The sequence below is a fragment of the Pezoporus flaviventris genome, unplaced genomic scaffold, assembly GCF_033815535.1.
Source record: "Pezoporus flaviventris isolate CSIRO_AGI_PZ_B2104156 unplaced genomic scaffold, CSIRO_AGI_Pfla_v1 ptg000002l, whole genome shotgun sequence".
Taxonomy (NCBI): Eukaryota; Metazoa; Chordata; class Aves; order Psittaciformes; family Psittacidae; genus Pezoporus; species Pezoporus flaviventris.
Window position 1 is genome coordinate 37,302,017 of NW_026892550.1, and position 18,548 is coordinate 37,320,564.

At 38.0% G+C, this 18,548-nt stretch overlaps 1 protein-coding gene across 6 annotated transcripts in view; it reads right to left on the reverse strand.

Annotated features, from left to right (window-relative positions):
* The window catches only part of CLCN3 (chloride voltage-gated channel 3), a 60,426-nt gene that overhangs the window by 29,430 nt on the left and 12,448 nt on the right, over positions 1-18,548 (reverse strand). For 4 of the 6 annotated variants that reach the window (XM_061475256.1, XM_061475267.1, XM_061475248.1 and 1 more), the window contains exon 2: positions 17,843-18,018. In XM_061475256.1, the coding sequence (XP_061331240.1) occupies positions 17,843-18,002 (160 nt within the window). In that variant the 5' untranslated portion in view covers positions 18,003-18,018. Of the gene's footprint in view, positions 1-3,803; positions 4,029-17,842; positions 18,019-18,548 lie in introns of those variants that run through there. The other 2 variants (XM_061475276.1, XM_061475263.1) reach the window with 1 other exon arrangement.

Consider the following 18,548-nt stretch of genomic DNA (forward strand, 5'->3'; position numbering starts at 1 on the left):
ATAGTCTAAGCAATAGGAGTCGCACCTCCATAAAGTGGTGACTGGTGCACAATAATGGAATTATGAGTTATCTTTAAAAAAAAAATTAGGTTTTCTAAACCTAAGTAATCAGTAAACTTACTGTGCTCTTTCTATGTGTAATTTTCACATCTCCCAGCTACCGACTCAATCGCAGATTATTAGTTGACCAGCATTTCATTAATGTTGCTTGAGGACCTTCAAAATCTAAAATCTAAGATATGCTTATGTATATGGAACAAATAAAGGGGAGATAACAACCCTCATAAAAGGAAGTTAACAACCCTCATGCTGAAGCTCAATTTTTGCTGCTGGTAGCTCACCACTATACTGCTACTGCTCACATTACAGACTTCTAAAGAATAGCAAAATGAATGCTTATTTAGGAAAAAAAAAAGGGGGGGGAGGGGAATCAAAGAGTGTGAGCATGTCTGCCAATGGCTGAAGACAAGCCAAATGATGATTTGGAACTTTCAAAAAGCAAAAATGATGAAAAAATAAATCAAAGGGCAAAGAACTGAGCTACACAAATGATTTTTTACACCACATATACTCCAGTATATGGCTATTACATAAAAACTTCTTAGGAAAAAGTGTGTGTGTCAGTTGCTTATAATATACGCAATCCTAAATCAGGACTTTAAAACCATTTCTGAGGAGAGAAGTAGTACTTTCAACTCTTCTAGTTACCAGAAGATACAGTAGAAGTGAACTGTGTTCCTGCAGTTTCATGTAAGTGTACCAGGGAGGATAAGGAGGTCTGGAACTATGTATTTAGTACCATGTAAAGAGCAGCCTCAGGACAGAGCAAGGTAAAGGAACTCCTGATAAGAATTATTCTATATCTTTAATTTTTTCAAAGAGGTGATGATGATTAACCATCATTAAAAGATGAACACAATAAATATGTATTTTAAAATCTTCCCATTTAATGTTTCACCGCATATCTGCGCTCAAAAAAAAAAAAAAAAAGCATCATCTAAATGCAAAACAATGGGTCAGGCTTTTAATAATAATGTAATAATGTATTATAATACTCTGTATTTCATCCCACTGAATGTTAGTAAAGGCCATTAATTAAACCTCAAAGACCTGTAATGATTTAAACCCTCTTTTCATCATTGCTGAGGTACAGCCACTTCGGGTAAGCCACTGCAGTCAATTAGTGCAACAAACGCTTTGATATCACAGAGCAGTTTTTCGTGACGTGATCATTACTCTGCAGGGCAGAAGAGCTGTCAGTATGTGAATAAGGGGGAAAAAATCCACAGGCTTCAACAATTAAGCTTGTTTTCTCAAAATATCTTAATCCATTTTGTCTTGGCTTGTTATTAAAGTGCTCTGAAATCTGCACAAGGGGAAAAAATTCTTGGTAGTATCCTTTTCTAGACCCACAGATAATAAAGAAATGTCAAGAATTTACTTTAAATTTTTGGTTTTGTCTGTTAGCATTTTAAACCTTACTCTGATAGCTGGATGACAGTAACAGATTACTGTCTGTGGTGTTGTGAATCAGCACAAAATACCCACTAATTTTGATTCAATCTATAGAGCAAACTGGTCTGGAGACTCTATTTTCATGAGTTATATGCACTTGACAAATTAAGATTTGCAAGAGATTATGGTAACACTGTTGGGGTTTTGTTGTTTGCTTTTTCTTACTCTAAACTCACTATAGCAAATGCAAGAAGTACCAGTAACACTGGTTTTGAAATACAGTATTAGAATATAGGAAGTAAAAGCACTAACGGAATTCAAGGAAACTGCAAAAAGGAACAGGTCATAACTGGGAATTCTCTTGGCTCCAAGGGTTGTCATCACAATGGGAACACTCAGCTGAACCTTCATCACAGTATTTGTAAACTGCATGTTGAATAGCAATACTCCAATGTGCCAGACACTATTTTGCACTGCAAATCTCTGCTTTTTGTATTACAAAATCAACTACAACCTGGCAAATTCCAGGAATATACAGCTGATCACATTTCAATATCTATAATTTGCGAAATCTCAAAGTGTAATATCATGGCTGTTTGCAGTTTTCATATTTAAATCTACCTACAAATCTAAACCCACAGAGCGGCTGAAGTTGGCAGGGACCTCTGGATATCACCTGGTCCACGTCCACCCCCCGCTCAAGCAGGGCCACCTACAGCTTGTTTCCCAGGACCATGTCCAGACAGCTTTTGAATACTACCAAGGATGGGCATGTCATAACCTCTTTGGGCAACCTGGTACAGTGTTCAGTCATTCCCACAGTATAAAAATGGTTCCTGATGCTCAGAGGAAAGCACCTGTGTCTCAGTTTGTGCCCACTACCTCTTGTCCTGTCACTAGGTACCACTGAAAACAGCCTGGCTTTGTCTTCTCTGCACCTTCCCTTTCTGTATTTGTAGAGCATAGATAAAAAGATCTTCAATTCACACCTTGCAAATGTTCAAAGAAAATACCACCCTAAATTTCTTAGGAGTGACTCTAAAATCTGAGTTAGAAAACTATCCAGCACTTGCTATATAACAATGACTGGGGCAAAGAAAAATTTGCTTGTCTTAAAACAAATCATATTGGAACTTACTGATATTCTTAAAATATGCTGAAAAACATTTTAAGAATCATAAAAAGCAAACAATTAGCCTTTTACGTAAACTACTAAAACACAGATGAAAATTCCAGATGAACATAAAAAGGTGTGACTGTTGACAGAACATAAAGGTGTGATTACAGAACATAAAGAGTTGTGACTACAGAAATAAGACTTTACAAGGAGAGGTGAAACAACACACGAAGATGGAGAGAAAAAATAATTCTGTGTAAAGCATCTCTTTATTCTCAGCCTGCCTCCTCTCTAATGCCATCATAATGTCATAAATGTTGATAACTTTCTAATTTTAGATTAGCCAATTTAAACAAAACTCAAGTGAGAATGTTCTTCATTTACTCTTTTAAACACCAAGGTATAACCATAAAATACAACCAAGAAAAAAAACAAACTATTTATATCGTCAGAATCTGAATGCATAATTTTAATTTATTCCTACTACAGCTTCTCTCAGTACAAACGCAAATCTTCATAGAAGATTGTTTTCAATTTGCAGTAGGAAACAAAAGGCAAGCTCAAAAAAGGATTCCTTCCCTGAACACTAACAACTGTGTTTTCTCTTTAGATCTGTTTCCTTGCAAGCAACAGTGTAAAGAACCCACCACAAAGCTCCAGTTTCTTAAGAGCTCGTCGGTATCGGCTTAACTGACATGTTACAATTGTCCAGCTTTGCCTTCAGGTAGCAAAGACGTCAACAAAGAGCTAAGTCCAAAAGCACGTATGTACAGAAACTTCAAAGCTAGACAAACACAGTTCCTATTCAAGTTAGTGAAAGGCATCAAAAACATCCTACTTATTAAACTCTTGCCAATCTGGTCATGGTCATTCACAGCCGCAGTGCTGGGCTGGGTTTGGTTTGTTTTTTTTTTGTGTGTGTGTGTTTTGTTTTTTGTGCACGAGATCATTTTATTGATTAAAAAGCAAAAAGAGAGAGGAGAGACTGCCACATAAGGAACATGGAGTCAGAGGCCAACGAGCTGTGAAGCAGGGGGGATCTGCCGAAAACACAATCACTGACAGCACAGGAACCACGCAAAACTGAATCCTCACCCTACAAAAGGCACCGGGATGGCAAAACAAAGCAATGTGCTAATTAACAAGCCTCTACAGCTCTGCTTCAGATCCGAACAGCAGTCCCGCACGTCCAGATATGCTAACAAGTCGCTCCAACGTAAATTCGGCATACCTCGTTTGTGCAACTCCCTGAGCGGAATGCCGTCTCCTCCCCCGCCATCGTAGGGCAGATACGGATCGGAAAAGGCATCCATGGAGATGACGAACCGCAAGCCCGCTGGCGGGCTCAGAGGGGCCGCAGCATGTCTCCCGCAAGGGCGGCCGCGGGGGCCGCTGCCATGTTTGCCCGGGACCCGGCTGCGCGCCGCCGCCCTGGCGCAGGACCGGGGCTTCGCTGCCGCTGATGTCACCGCTGGGCGGCCGCAGCCGCTGCCAGTGGCTGCGCGGGCGGCGGGCGCGGCCCCGCTACCTGCGCCTCCCGCTGCGTGCGGGTTGTGCCATCTGCACAGGAAAACGAAGCCACGTATCCGACCGCTGACAGGAAGAAGCGGCGCGGAGCCCGTTCCCAGCTTACGGAAGAGGTACAGCCCTCCGGTGCGCGGCTGCCTCCGGCCCCTTCGCCACCCCCGCCTGGGCTGGCTGTCAAAGGGTGCTGTCCCGAGAACAAGCACACCGCCGGCGGGACGAGTTCACCTGCACAGGTGAAGCTGCCAACGCTGCAGCCTCCAACAAGTGAGCGGTAGGAAACCGGCTCCGTTAAAAAGGCCAACCTCCAACTAAAGACATTCGCCCTCCCTTTGTTCACCTCTCTGAAGCCACACGAACCGAGGCTTTCTAAACAGTTATAATCACATTGTATTTGGAAAGGATAATTCATGAATTCGTGTATTACCCTGAGGGGGGACGGGACTGATTCCTGATGATTTTAGTTAGTCTTTTCCAACATCAAAACGATTACCACCAAGAAAGTACAACATAACCGGCTATCAGCCGGCCGCTATGCTCTGCTGCCAACTTCCCCTTCCCTCCCCCTCCCCCCCGTTGAACTTCTAATTTAGTGAGGAGCAGATCTGAACACAGGTGATCACAAACGTTAAATTTAATTACACAAGGCCTAGCTGGAGGGCTTAGAGCAACCTGGTCAAGTGGAAGGTGTCTCTACCCGTGGCAGGGGGTTGGAACAAGATGATCTGTAAGGTCCCTTCCAACCCAAAGCATTCCATGCATGATCCTACGATGACTCTACGATCTAACTAAAACGGGCCAGTGTCTTCTATATTTTTGTGATGATCATGCCGATGTTACAACTACATAACATCCGTACTCCTATTAAAAAGCTTAGGGGGGAGGAGATCAACCATAACACAAATCCCTAATTCAGCTTGGATTACATTACACATTTACAAAACATTTCGAGTCCCTGAAAAGCCACAGCCTCAAAATAGGCAGCAACCCACATGAATGCTAACCAAGGCATCCATGTGACACAACATCAAACAGTAACTGTTACAGCTTTGGCAAAACCCAAGCACTTCACATAACCAGCATCTAAAGACAGGAAATCTCAAACTGACCACATAATTGCCTGCTCTTGAAACAGCTGTTATTATATATTGTATCCATACATTAACATATGTTGACTGTATGATCACATACTGCTCCTATTTTGCACTTACTGATAAGACAACTATTTTATCTGAGGTTTTCATAGTTAGTTTAGTCGTATGGAAACAAGTAAGACATGAATAGTTTTTTCTTTTCCCTCCAGCAAGTAATATAGAACTACTGTCTCCTCAGTCATTACAAGTGTTCTGCTTCAGTAAAATGTCATGCATTAACCACACTACCACTTCAGCTGCAGAGATTCATTTTTGTCAAAATACATAAAAGAAAAAAAATGCTCTGAAAATGGATGTGCAAGTCATTCACCATACTGCATCCGTGTAACAGTTCTCTGTGTGTGTATGCACACAAACGCACACGACTGACATTACTGAGGGGTCCTCGCTGAGTCTGTTCACCCTTGGTGAAGCTGAGAATACTGCATGCCTGCAGCACCAAGGCCCAGCTTCAGTTTCACTTAAACAAGACACAAGGACAGAAATTGATTTTATTATGTATGACTTTTCCCTCGTGGAATTGTGACAGACAACTACTTTAGCTTTCAAATACATTAGTTTCTTACATAATTTTCCAAGTATGGTCTTGAAAAAGTTACTTATTTTAGAAGCCAATGCTACAAACTGTGTACTTCAAATAATCTTTTTGAGCACAGAGTAGGGCATAAATATTAAATTTACTTCACAGATTTATCAAGGTATTAAATCTTAAAAATATGGCTCCAGTACAAATGTTGAAAATGCCGGTATCTTCACAGATGTGAGAATAACATGGGGAACAAAAGAGCATGCAGCAAAATAGGTTTTAAAAACTTACAGACTATCTATGTCCAAGACAAGGGGAACCCCTGAGCCACAGTTACTTAGTTCTAAATTACTGGTGTCTTCCACCAAGTTAAACAGGTATTTCCATTTCCTGTCTCTATCCAAGGAAATGCTCCCTGAAGAGTGGCCTCATACAATCACCTTTTTAACAAGAGCAACAGAACTTTAAGATCCTGAACATCCAAAAGTGGGTTTCAGAACTGTGATGCATTCTCACCATTTGTTTTTGCCTCTTAAGGAAACAAACCCAAGTACCTCTGAACTTTAAATTATTCACATGATTTTGATCTAAGGAGAAGTACAACAGAAATCCCATAGCATTCTCAACTCCTTATCTCAACAGCACTTGCAAAGAGTCTGTAATATTATTGTAAGGCTCTAAATAAAGTCATTCACAGCAGGAAGAAATATAACAACATTTGTAAACTGAATAAAGAATTAGTACAGAGTGAACTGTGAGTTCATTTTATTGTATGTCAATTATAGAAGACAACACTATAAATTCAGCTTCATATTTGACAGAATATGAAATAAAGGATATAGAGGACTTGTATTAACACAGTATAGAAGATCACCAGCAGTTTAAGAGTTTGATGTGGTTACTGAAGGCCTGGAACATCTCAGAACTGATTATAATAATCAGTCACAGCAAAGAAATGTCTAACTTGTTAGCCTAAGCTTGTTCACTGGATTAAGGCAAAATTTCTACACAAGTCTACAACTCAGTCCGAGTTGGAAAACACAAAGGGTACAACTAGTTGGAGGGCATAGCTAATGAACTTTAGATATGAGGAAAAATAATGACAGTCTGCAGCATAGAATGGATACAACTTATTATATAAATTTCAGGAGTCCAGCTAATATGAAATTACAACTCTTCCAAGGTCACTGCCTACAGACTGGCTGCCAAATACAGTCCTTTGTCTAGTCTTAAAAGGCAGAAGTAATTTTCCCTTCTCAATTATCAGTAGCTTTTGTTCTCATTGTTCATAACCACTACCACTGTGTGTATACCCTTTCTTAAAATACCATGAAAGGTGAGTGGTTGTTTCAGGAGAGACAGAGAAAGATACTATGCATACTAACCTGACCTAGTTAAGCCAAACTTTAAAAACAAACAAGCAAAATCTAAAAGTCTATACAATTTAATCTTTCCAACTTTATCTTTTTCTACCTGGTCTGAAGTACTGTCTGACTTTATCTGTCTGACAATTTTATATTCAAAATGGTATGTCAGTTATTTCTGCTGTGAAGTTCATCAAATTCCACAACTGTAGTTAGTGAAATGGTGTCTCTTGTTAACTACGTGTTTTGGGTATTATGGAGTACATAACATTATGAACACTTGCTGTAAGGCCAAAACTTAGTTTTACAATAGCCTTATTTTCAATGACTGAGAATCTCTTAAAATGGCCAATTTAGGACACAGAAGAGCTCCTGCCCAAACAGCACATTTGTAAAGCAGTTTCCTTTCAAGAAGATTCCACCACAGTAATTATAGACTAAGGCCTCAATCCCAGAAATCCTCCATGCCCAAATAACTTCACACATCTGAGTGCTCCCATCATTCTCAACATGCACATACTGTTGTACACCATCACTTACACACATCTATCTTAACAGAAAAGGGCTTTAAGTCCATTGCTCAAAAATATCATAATATATATGGGTGACACACCTTTAAAGCATACTAAGAATGAGGAAAGACACCTTAATCCTCCCTCCACACCTTATATTTTCCCTTTTAGGGAGAGAGAAGAAACATGCTTGAAGTATCTGAAAACATAAGAAAAAGTCAGAGGTCAGACAAAACACATACAGCTAAGCAAAGGTGTCTTGATGTAACAGAACAAGGCCAGTAAAAAGAGGAGTATCACGGCCGTGTGACAGCCTGCTTATCTAAGGATGGAAGGAAGATCTTAATTCTGAAGTGCTATTCCACCATTTAATTTTATGAAAAAGCAAGCCAGGTTTAAGGAAGACAGCCAAGCACCTTGTTACATACAAGCCAAACATATTCTCCCAATTCCCTCAATTACTTGGTTTATTTTGGTGACCATCTAGTTTCACTGCATGAGGTAGTGAAAATTAAAATTGTGTCTTCTATGAAATTCCAAATGCAAGATTGGGGATGCTGAATGATTTCATTTAACAAGAGATGTCAAAAGTGTGTCTGAAGATTACAAATGTTAGAATGACTCATACAAAAAGACTTTGGTGTCTCTTAACTGTCATTTTTCTCTCCTATTATTATTCAAAACTAAAGCTTCTCCTTCAGCAGAGCTAGAAGATAATGTTCTCTTAAAAAATGCTACATAATAAGAGCACTCCTCAAAACAGGTACCACTCCAACCATTCTGAACAGAATTTAACTCCTATGCACCCACAGTTGAATGTTGGGCCTGGAAGCATCCATTTACAAGTATACACACAGTGTCTCAAAACCTACTGTGTCCCATTCCTCTTCCTTACATTCACTTTCTTTCCAGCTTTATTCTCCTGCCTTTTTTTATCCTCCCAATTTTTTCTTTCATTTACCCTTTTCTTAACCCATGCAGCCAAAATTAAGCCCAGGTCTAATCCCTCTACCATCTCGACACCTTTTCTTAACTTGTGTCAGTTTACTAATCTTGCAGCCCTTAGCTCAGACATGGCCCAGGATGAAACAAACATTATAAAGAACTCTGTGTTTGATCAGTGGTGTTGACAAAAGGCTCCCAGCTCTGTATCAGACTACATACAGAAGACTCCATTAAGCTATTTCCGCTGCCACCTCATCAAAAGCCTCAGTAAGGCAGACAGACAATGGCAGGAAAAATTTCAGACCAAATACAATGTAAAAGCAGAAGTAAACAAATTTACAGCATATGTTGTTAAATAGCTCAAGGCAGATGGGATTTAAACAAGACAGGAGTCAAAAAAACCCAGAGGAATGTGCTTAAGAGTAATACACAGTAAGATTCTTTTTCTATTTGCATTTTATTATACAGAAAAAAAGTACCTTCTTAATCACAGTTTCTTTTTTCGTAATTGCTTGTTTCCCACAAATTAGTTAGTTAATTTTGCTTACAATCATTTCACCCAGCAGAGAATGCTTTATTCCAAGATGCTGAGTAATATGATTGTTTCTTCACTGGCCAACCACAGGTTCTTGAATTATGCTGCTACAGTATTATGTAACTTCCAGTGGTGCTTTTACTCACTGCCCAGACACTGAAGATGGTAACTAAAGTCAAATCCAACCAGCCAACAGAATGCAGCAGAGCAGGTCATGCAGCCACAAGCATGTTGTATAACCAATTCTAGGACTGACTTCCCCACAGCATGGCTGAAACCACTGTGAATCAATAAAATAGGAGTAAATGCTCCCCACTGCCATGCAAAACTGTAGGGCAGGAGAAGAAAGAAACAGAACAGGAAATAATGAAATCATGATGCAACACTAACCCCCAAAATAAAAAATAAACTGAAAAAAACACACAAGCCTTTGGTCTCTAAAGACTGCTTTGGCATCTCAGCTCAAAACACTGAAGGCAAGACTACTCTTTTCAGTTGACTTTTCGCTTCTTTCTGGGGTTGTCCATCAAGCTCTCCTTGACCTGTAGCCTAACAACGCTGGAAGAAAATCCCTGACATCTGCAAACTACATATAGCTATCAACTGTAAGAGGTGGTGGGCTTTTTGTTTTCTTTTTTCCTTTTTTTTTTTTTCCCCTAATTGATCAGCTTTACAGAGACACTAAAAATATATATTTTGTTGTACTAATCAGAAAGAAAAAGCAGGATAGTTTCTGCAAACAAGTTGCTTTCTCTGATTCTAAGAGCCTCTTAACTACTTCCTACCTTTTTTCTTTTCTTTTTCTTTAGAGTAGACTTCTACTAAAAAAGTAGTCCTGCTGCTTTTTCACCTTTGCATACCTGTCCTTTCCTTGCACTCCTATCTGCTAAAACTCTAGTTATAACTTACCAACAGGAAAATTTGGCATCCTTAGTAGAAAGTGATCCTGGCTTACTCAGCAGCTTTCTGAAAGTTTACTTCTCCCTTTCCTAGGACTATTCAGAATTCTGCTAATGCCAGCATTATTTTTCCTCTTATCTGAATGCATTTAAGGAAGTGGGTTTTATCTGCTATAGACTACTCTTATTCTGGTTTAGGACTGTTTATTTTTGGCTACTATTTCCAACTTGCTGTTCAAAGTATGTGCAGGAGATAAAATTACAACACCAACATGTATTCCTCCCTAGACATCCTTATATATTAAGCTTACTTTCTATCTTCAAGAATATCTTCTCCATATAAGCTGTGTGAACATAGTGCCAACAGCAACATTGTATGTTGTTAATACATAATACTGTACTTTGCCAGGCATATTTGAATTCCATGAAACTGAGCTCTGTACTCAGCAGAGGTCAGAATAAAACCGGCTACTCCGTTTCCATGACATATCCATATTCCAAATACTGTGTGAAGTTCTGATCCCTTCCCTTAGTTATAGAAGACATGAAAAAAGGCTGAGAAAGGGGCAGTGAAAAGGCTCCAAAGCATGAGATAGCTGCAAGGTCCAACTGAGCAAACCAGAAGTCCTTAGCCTAGAAAGGAGATAACTAAGGAGGGAAAGAAACAAGCAGCGTAAGAAAACCAATTTTCACTACCTGTTTCCAGTAATAGAGCTCTAAAGATAGTTATTGTTTTAGATGATCAAAACCTTTACAAGTGACAAGAACAAGGACAACAGATTTGTGTTAAAGTATACATTATATACAGGCATAGCAAAACACAAGCTATAAACAATTTAATACCTCACACTGGTCATTAATAAATATACCTGCTTACTAATTTCCTGTAATTAAACCATTGCTTTGAAACTCGAGATTGTAATCCATAATTCTCTCCTCTTAGAAGTGGGAGAGAGCCTACCACCTTTCACAGTGACAGCCCCATGCTGTCCAGATGTTAACCCTTGTTATTTTCTACCTTCAGATGGGCAATGCATGACACACCTTATCAGACTTACAAGACTGTATTTGGCAAGACCATTAAGTCATCCTAGTTTCAGGTCACCCTGTCCTAGTTTCATATGAAACCTTTTTGTATCAAAAGCAGTTTCATTTCAGGAGGCTAATAATACCCCCTAAGACCCTTATGTATCAGCAGAGATTTTTCACAGCTGCAACTATCAACAACAGCAAAAAAAATACAAAAATAATAAAAAAAAAGCTTAAGCTTTTTATTCTGCACAAGGGTGAGTGACAAGGAAGTCCATGTGTCAGTCGCTGCTAAGACAATGTTAGGCGAGGCAGGACTCTGGCAGTTGTAACTGTTCTCAGTAGTATTTATATCTGAATTTAGGTTCAAAATAAAGAAAAAAAGGTGGCTCTTCACATAAAATATAGCTAAGCTGTTAGAGCTTGCCAAAGGATAGTGTGGGCGCCAAAGAACTTCAACAAAAAGTCAGTGGAAGAAAACCCCACTGATAAGGACTAAAACTCTAAAAACCACCACTTGATTAAGAGGCTGTCAGCTATACAAATCTGCTGTACAAGTACTCAGACGCTTATCACATACTCTGTTTTTACCCTTCCTTAGGCACTGACTTTTGACCCCTGTCAGAGACAGGCTGCTGAGCTAGGTGGATTTGTGGTTTGACCCAGTACAGCTGTTCCAGTGTTTCAGGGACATCATGATACCCTCTTCCAGAATGACATCTTTGTTTAATCCAAGCAGATGAAAAGCTTTCACTTCACCATGCTGGTAACCAAGAATATTCTCAAAGGTAGAAAACAAGAGTGTAGCCTGATATCAGTTTGGTTTAAATCTCATATGCCTCCTTTGGTTGACTTGAAAAAACAAAGGTAAAATGAATAAATGAAATATTAAAACTGTAGTGAAAATTGTTTCTTTAGTACCTGGAGACTTTATGGTCATATTGGATTTAATTATTTTATTGTACAATTCAGACTCTTCTTTCTACATACCTATATATATATGCCATCACATTTCCTCTGCTTTCATCCCTTCATCTTAATGCTATTCATACATTGAGCCTGGGAGAAGGACATACTTAGAACGCTACACCAGGCTGTCAAATTGAGGATAACTGCCTTAGCAGCATCTGTTAACAAAGCTAGCATGCTTTAAGCATTTCAGCAATGCTGCAGAAGGAAACCAAAGAAATTATATAATATCGGAAAGATGGAAAGAATAAATTACTAGTAGTACGATTCATCTTCTTCCTGAGCAGCTGACTGGAAATGCACATGCTTGTGTGTTTTGCAAAATGATGAAACCTAATTTAGTAGATGGACAAAATTAACATCATGCATTACTAATAAAAAAAGTAAAAGAAAATGTGGTTCTGTGTTGTCACATATCCTGTGTTTAGCTGCATTAGTAGCATGGAGCATACACAAAGTGTCTGCAGCTATATACAGTTCTACAGGAAAAAGTAAATTATAACCAGTTACTGACAACTTAACTAGTTAAAATAAACTATGCCCCACGATTCCCCTTGAGCAAGTAATGTTATTTTATGCTTCAATTTGTATGGCATAATTTGAGAGCAAATATATTCCTTACTGAAGGAGAACAGTAAGCCCATTAATGCAAATATTCCTAACCTGGAAAATAGGTTGTATGTAACTTAGGAAGAGATATGTCAAACTGTCATAAGGACTGTGCAGTCAAGTCAGTTTTATACCATATGCATGGAAAACACAAGCAATGCCAATGGTGCAAAATGATTTTGAAGACCCTTCTTAGTATCAGTTGTGGACAACAGGAAGAATCCGTTAATGCAATTTCAATGCATAAAAAATATAACAGGAACTTCAGCTCTTTATGCAGGAAATAAGTTATTTTATTCTTCTTTGTATTCTTTCTTGTTTTTAAAACCTGTAATAGCTAAATAGAAGCAAGCATACATGTGAAAGAACATTCAGGTACTGTTGGAAAAGATAACTATGTCTAGATCTTGCTTGAACAATTAACATCTGATGTGGTATGAATTTCTTGATTATATAGAACCAGCCGCACTTGTTAAAAATGACATTCTGTTTGCCAAATAATACCATAATATTAGTTCCCTATATTGTGAACTAATATATATGTGATGTATTTTTAATGTCAGTATTTAGGGCATTGAAGATTGACTGGTTTGGTCACTCAGTTTAAGCAAAGGACTAACTCCTGCGTAAGGCCAGTTTAGGACTGCTGCAGTGTTTCACACCATGACCTGTTGGCATAGTCTTTTTTTTGGTGGCACTGCTGTCACTGCAAGGAGATAGTAGCAGCAGCTTTTGAATTACCAATTTACAGGTTGTCATATTAAGGTTAACTATTGCCAATTTTATGTTAACACCATATGCCAGACTGTAAACTGTCTCCACACTGAAGTCACAATATAAGCAACTAAGCTCCTTCAACTGAAGAAGGAATCACTATAGCTATTGAAAAGAATGCCAAGCACATTCAGGACTCAGAGTCCCACAGGAAGATCAAAGTACCTTGAGATGTGAACACCAGTGAGATCATTTGTTTGCAAACCGTTTTTCCTGAAAATACGGTTTAATCATGATTTCAGTCAGTGCCCTGAAAAATTTTCAGTCCGACATTACCAAAATCTACCTCCTACTGAGCCTGCCCTACACTTAAAAGACATAAGAAAAAAAGTGAACACTGATGCAGTCCTCTCTCGCATTCCCTAAACAGCCCTCAATCATGAGTAAAATTATGAAGAGCTCTCAGTTTCACCTCACTGGTTGGCTAACCCTGAGTCATAAAAGGAGAAAGTTTGAACTTTTGAAGACACTTGTTACAACCTTCAAGCCCCAGCCAAAAGCCTAGAATTGTGTGTCTCAAACTTCAGAGACAGGCACAAGACAATACTGAGAGAAAAAGAACGGATTAGACGTTTCATCTTCCTAGTCATATTCCCCAATTAAAACATTAGTCTGATAATAGATGTAAATTCTGGAGATTTCACTTCTGGTTAGAAGGAATTCTTTTTTTTTTCCTCTGTTAGTGATGGAAAACGAACTATCCTAGTGTAACTGATTTTTAAAAACTAAATAGCATAGATCTCCTCCTGTGAAATTTAAACCAGTAAATATTAGCTTACATGGCTTAACTATTAAAGACCCGATAGCTCTTCAGTGGTAAGTATAACATGTTTAAATTGACCTAGCAAGAAGCAAGGCAAACAGTCTAAAAATAAAACATAGATAAGCCACAATGAAAACAATCTCCACATTGCTTGCATGGAAGTTCATTGCATGTACAAGCATTGGTAAGATGTCCTCCCTACAAAGAGGCAGATACTTCTGTTACCAGTATAATGTCACCATACTTCTCATTAAACAGCAGTTTAATAAGAAAAAAAAACTGACTTAAGTACCATACAGAGATTAGCTTGGATAAGCAGCAAAAGCAAGTTTTGATCAAAGCTGACAGGTAGTATTTCTTCCAGGCAGGGCTTTGGTGCAAATCATTCAAGCTTCCACATGCACAGCAGTTTAATTATCTAGCATGTTAAAACACACACTACAGTCAAAAGGATTTACAATGTCATTATACTTATTTGTTCTCCCTAATGCTGCCACTAAAAGTCTGAAATTTGTGCAAAGAAAATGGCTACTGGAGAATATAACAGACATATGATATACTATATATATTTATACATAAGAATACATTCAGTATATAATACTACATATTCACAATTTCTGTATTCTCATATGACACAATAAAGGAAAGTCATATATATGCTTTCAGATGTTGTCAAGAGAAAGAAGATTGTTGTACATCACTGTTTTGTAAGATAATGGTGAATCCTCCACATGGAACTCCACAAAACCACTTAAATTGCTAATCAGAGATAACACAAAAAACGCACATCTCTATCAACTAAATAAAAGTCTACATCAGACCTCCTGAATACCATTTTTAGTTAACAGTCACTTGTTTGGTCTCCTATAGTATCAAGGAATTCCCTACATAAGACAAGCAGCGTATATATCACTAGTGTTCTTTCCCAATGTCATCCCATTTCTGCATGCTTTCAAGAAAAGGCATATTCACCACTGAGTAACAGCCCCAATGGCTTTATAAGCCTCACTTAAGTACTTAAGGGGTAATGTGAATGGCAATACTGTGCTGGCTTTACAGAACTGCTGTCCTGACAGCCAAGGGACTTATGAAGCCTACTGAAAAAAGCAGACTCCTTCCATTAATCTACTGCCCTCTGAATGAGGGGGGAAGACAACAATTACTTTAGAAATTCCGTAATGTTAGCTTTCTATCTGCATAATGTATGTGCAGTTTATGGTTCAATTTTCATTAGCCAAAAAAAAAAAAAAATTCTTAATCTTCATTTTCTGAAAAAATTCTGAAATTCTGTATTTTATTACATAAACTGTAAATTTACATTGAATATTATTGTCCATGGCAACTTATCCAGATTGGGTAAATTCATCTCTGTGCTCATTTGTACTCCAAGCTTATATTCCGCAGCTATGCAGCTTTCAGTTTAACTACATCATTTCCACAATCATTTTAAGTACAGATACATTAATGCCATTTTTGGTCATGTTGCTAAGAAACCAGGGTTACAAACTCTTCCAGTCCTACAGACTTAAAAATCACAAACTACATGTTTAACTAGAGTTCCTCATTTTGGAAGGGCTCACCAGCTAATGCACAGAGCTAGCCCTAATGCTCCTGGCATTCACATCATGCTTGGGAGCGCTTGCTGTATTGAGAAGCATGGGATCATCTAGTTACTGGGATAGTCTGCCCTTCCTCAGGAGGTAGAACAGATTCTGTATAGTGAATGCATCTGAACTTAGACTAGAGTAAACAAAATACATCAATAAAGACATGATTAGAGGATATAAGTATTTTAATAATAATTAAAACAAACAAAACAAACAGTTGATGCTAAGTGAGTCATAGAGGACTGTAAAAAGGACACATGCAGTCCAGCAAGAAAGTGCTTGGTCCTGTCAAAATTTGCTTATTTAAAAACACATAAGAAAAAGCACCTTACATACTTGGAAACCTAAGGAATGAGAAACACTGATATTCACCTCCTACATGGAAGTTTATTTAAAACTTTTTTTGGAATTATGTTCTTGCCACTTTGAAATAAAAATTTACACCAGATTCTGAGCTAAGATATTTACTATGATTTTACACAATTCGCTATGATTTACAAGAAATACCTCTTATCAAGCAATCAGAATTGGATCTAACATCTATTTGCTAATGCCTATTAGAAAAAAATTCAACTCCAGGAAAAAAAAACACAACTTAATATTTATGTTCTAGTGCACATACTAATACTTCAGCGTAACAATGAGAGAGGGGCTGCTGGCATGTGCAGCAATTAGCATTGCTTTTGACAGTGCAAACAAAACAACGATCTCATCTGTTTGGATTCAATTTAAGGAACTAATTTCACAAGAAGGGCAGAAACTCTTTGTTTTATTGCAAATTAATTTCCCCTTCAAGCCTGAAGTGATGGAGAGGATTTATATAAATGATAACCAGAGTAGCTTCAGACTTCCAGCACAAGTTGCAAATATTATGTTAAACAAGTAAGGCACTCACTTTATTAGAGGTGCCAGATATTCACAACAAAATATTACATATGGAAGCCAGCTGTTCACTTAGTAATTTCCAAACTATTAAATGCCTGACTTCATCGTGCTGGTGTTCCCCAAGTAATTTGGCAGAAGACATTTTTATGTAGACTGAAGATGTCCTGGCTCTTGGTACCTGTATTGGTATACAAGTTAAATAACTGCACATTCAAGATATATCTGATTAGATAGAAGGCACAGAGACGAGAAGAATGCTTACAACAATACGATGCAACTACCTAGTACAATGCCAACATCCAATTGCTAAGTATGGCAAAGGGAAAATGCATGAAGGAAGAGACCTTGCATGGAAGGACAGGAAACAGTGATAAGAAAACTCAAGATGCTGAGTTTCATTTTAAACAAATTAAGAGGAAACGACAAGAGTATATATTTACCCAAGTTTACCATCTCAAACAGAAATTACTGTCTCTCCCTCCTTCTGTTCCCCTCTGACCATTGGTAGGAGAACGTTAACGCTTTCACTCCATTAACTGTTAATTAAAAAACCAAACAAAAACAAGGAGGAAGAGCTTCCCAGTCCTTTCTCCTTTGTATTACCTCAGTGCATTTATCAGTACTCACAGTAGAGAGCTTTCTTTGCAACCTTTCACCTAGCTGTAAGTTCGACTCACATGGTGTTATCTGTTGCTTTAACACCACCTCTACTTTAAAAGTTTTGTCTCCATTTTACAGATCTGAAGTCAAACCAAGTTGAAACAAATTTATCTCTAGAAGTAATGATTTAAAGAAACTGACAATTTCTGCCCCAAAGAAATATTTAAGACAGTGATACTTGCAAAATCCTGCTGCAGCAGAGAATGGACAGGTAGCTGCAAAACAGCCATCCTTCCCCTACTTGACAGCAGGTTTGTAATTTGTCAGAAGTTACTATCTGCCTTGTATCAGAAGTCAGCCCATACAATGTAACTATTAGGCAAGCACACTGAAAAATGCCCAGTCACTGTCAGTGTTAAGGCATCCCTCTGAAGAGCAGATTAGGTAAAGAGAAACATTAGTTAGTAATGATAAAGGGTTAGTTTTGTTTATTAAAAACAAGAAGAAAAAAAACACCACCATGAAACCACAAGAGAAAAAAAGAAAATGTTAAGCTGAAATGAATATTAACTTACCAATCGATGCATCACCATCCAAGAGGTTGTCATCTTCTGAGGTCTGAAAGTCCATAATTACACCTGCGCCATCTAAAAGCTCCTCATCACTGCTTGCACTAGTTATACTGTTGTAACTATTTCGATAGTAGCCTCTATGAAACAGCTGTTCAGACTCCATTTAGCTGCTTTATGACCTATATAAAGAAAATCAGTTATGTTCCATTTGAATATGCTCAAAGGATTGAGAAGTTTCTATCAAATAAAATAAAAGTTTATTTCATGCTTTGAGGAGCATATAGTAAGGTCACAATACTACAAATTACAAAAAACATAGCAGTAATACAGAACATTTTACACAGAGAACATTTTACACAAATCTTGAGTAATTTTTTTACTGCATGATACTTCTTCATCCCCTTCCTTGGGCTCTCCTTAGCCCAATGCCATCATCACAGAAGTATTTCAGTATTAATGATTTATTGTTATATTTGATGCATATTGAGGGCACGGCTAAAGTCTGCTTAGTCTTTAATTACTGTACCAAGTTTGGAAGTCACATACAGTCTTTTCATCTAATAAAGACATTTTCCTGTAATAGTCTCAGCAGAAATATTTATTGGAGTATAAAGCTGGAACACTATAAATGTTTTGTGTTTTTTTTTTTTGAAGATACAATTTCCTTTATGTTAAACTCTACAGCCAGAGTTAATCTGACTGCAAACCT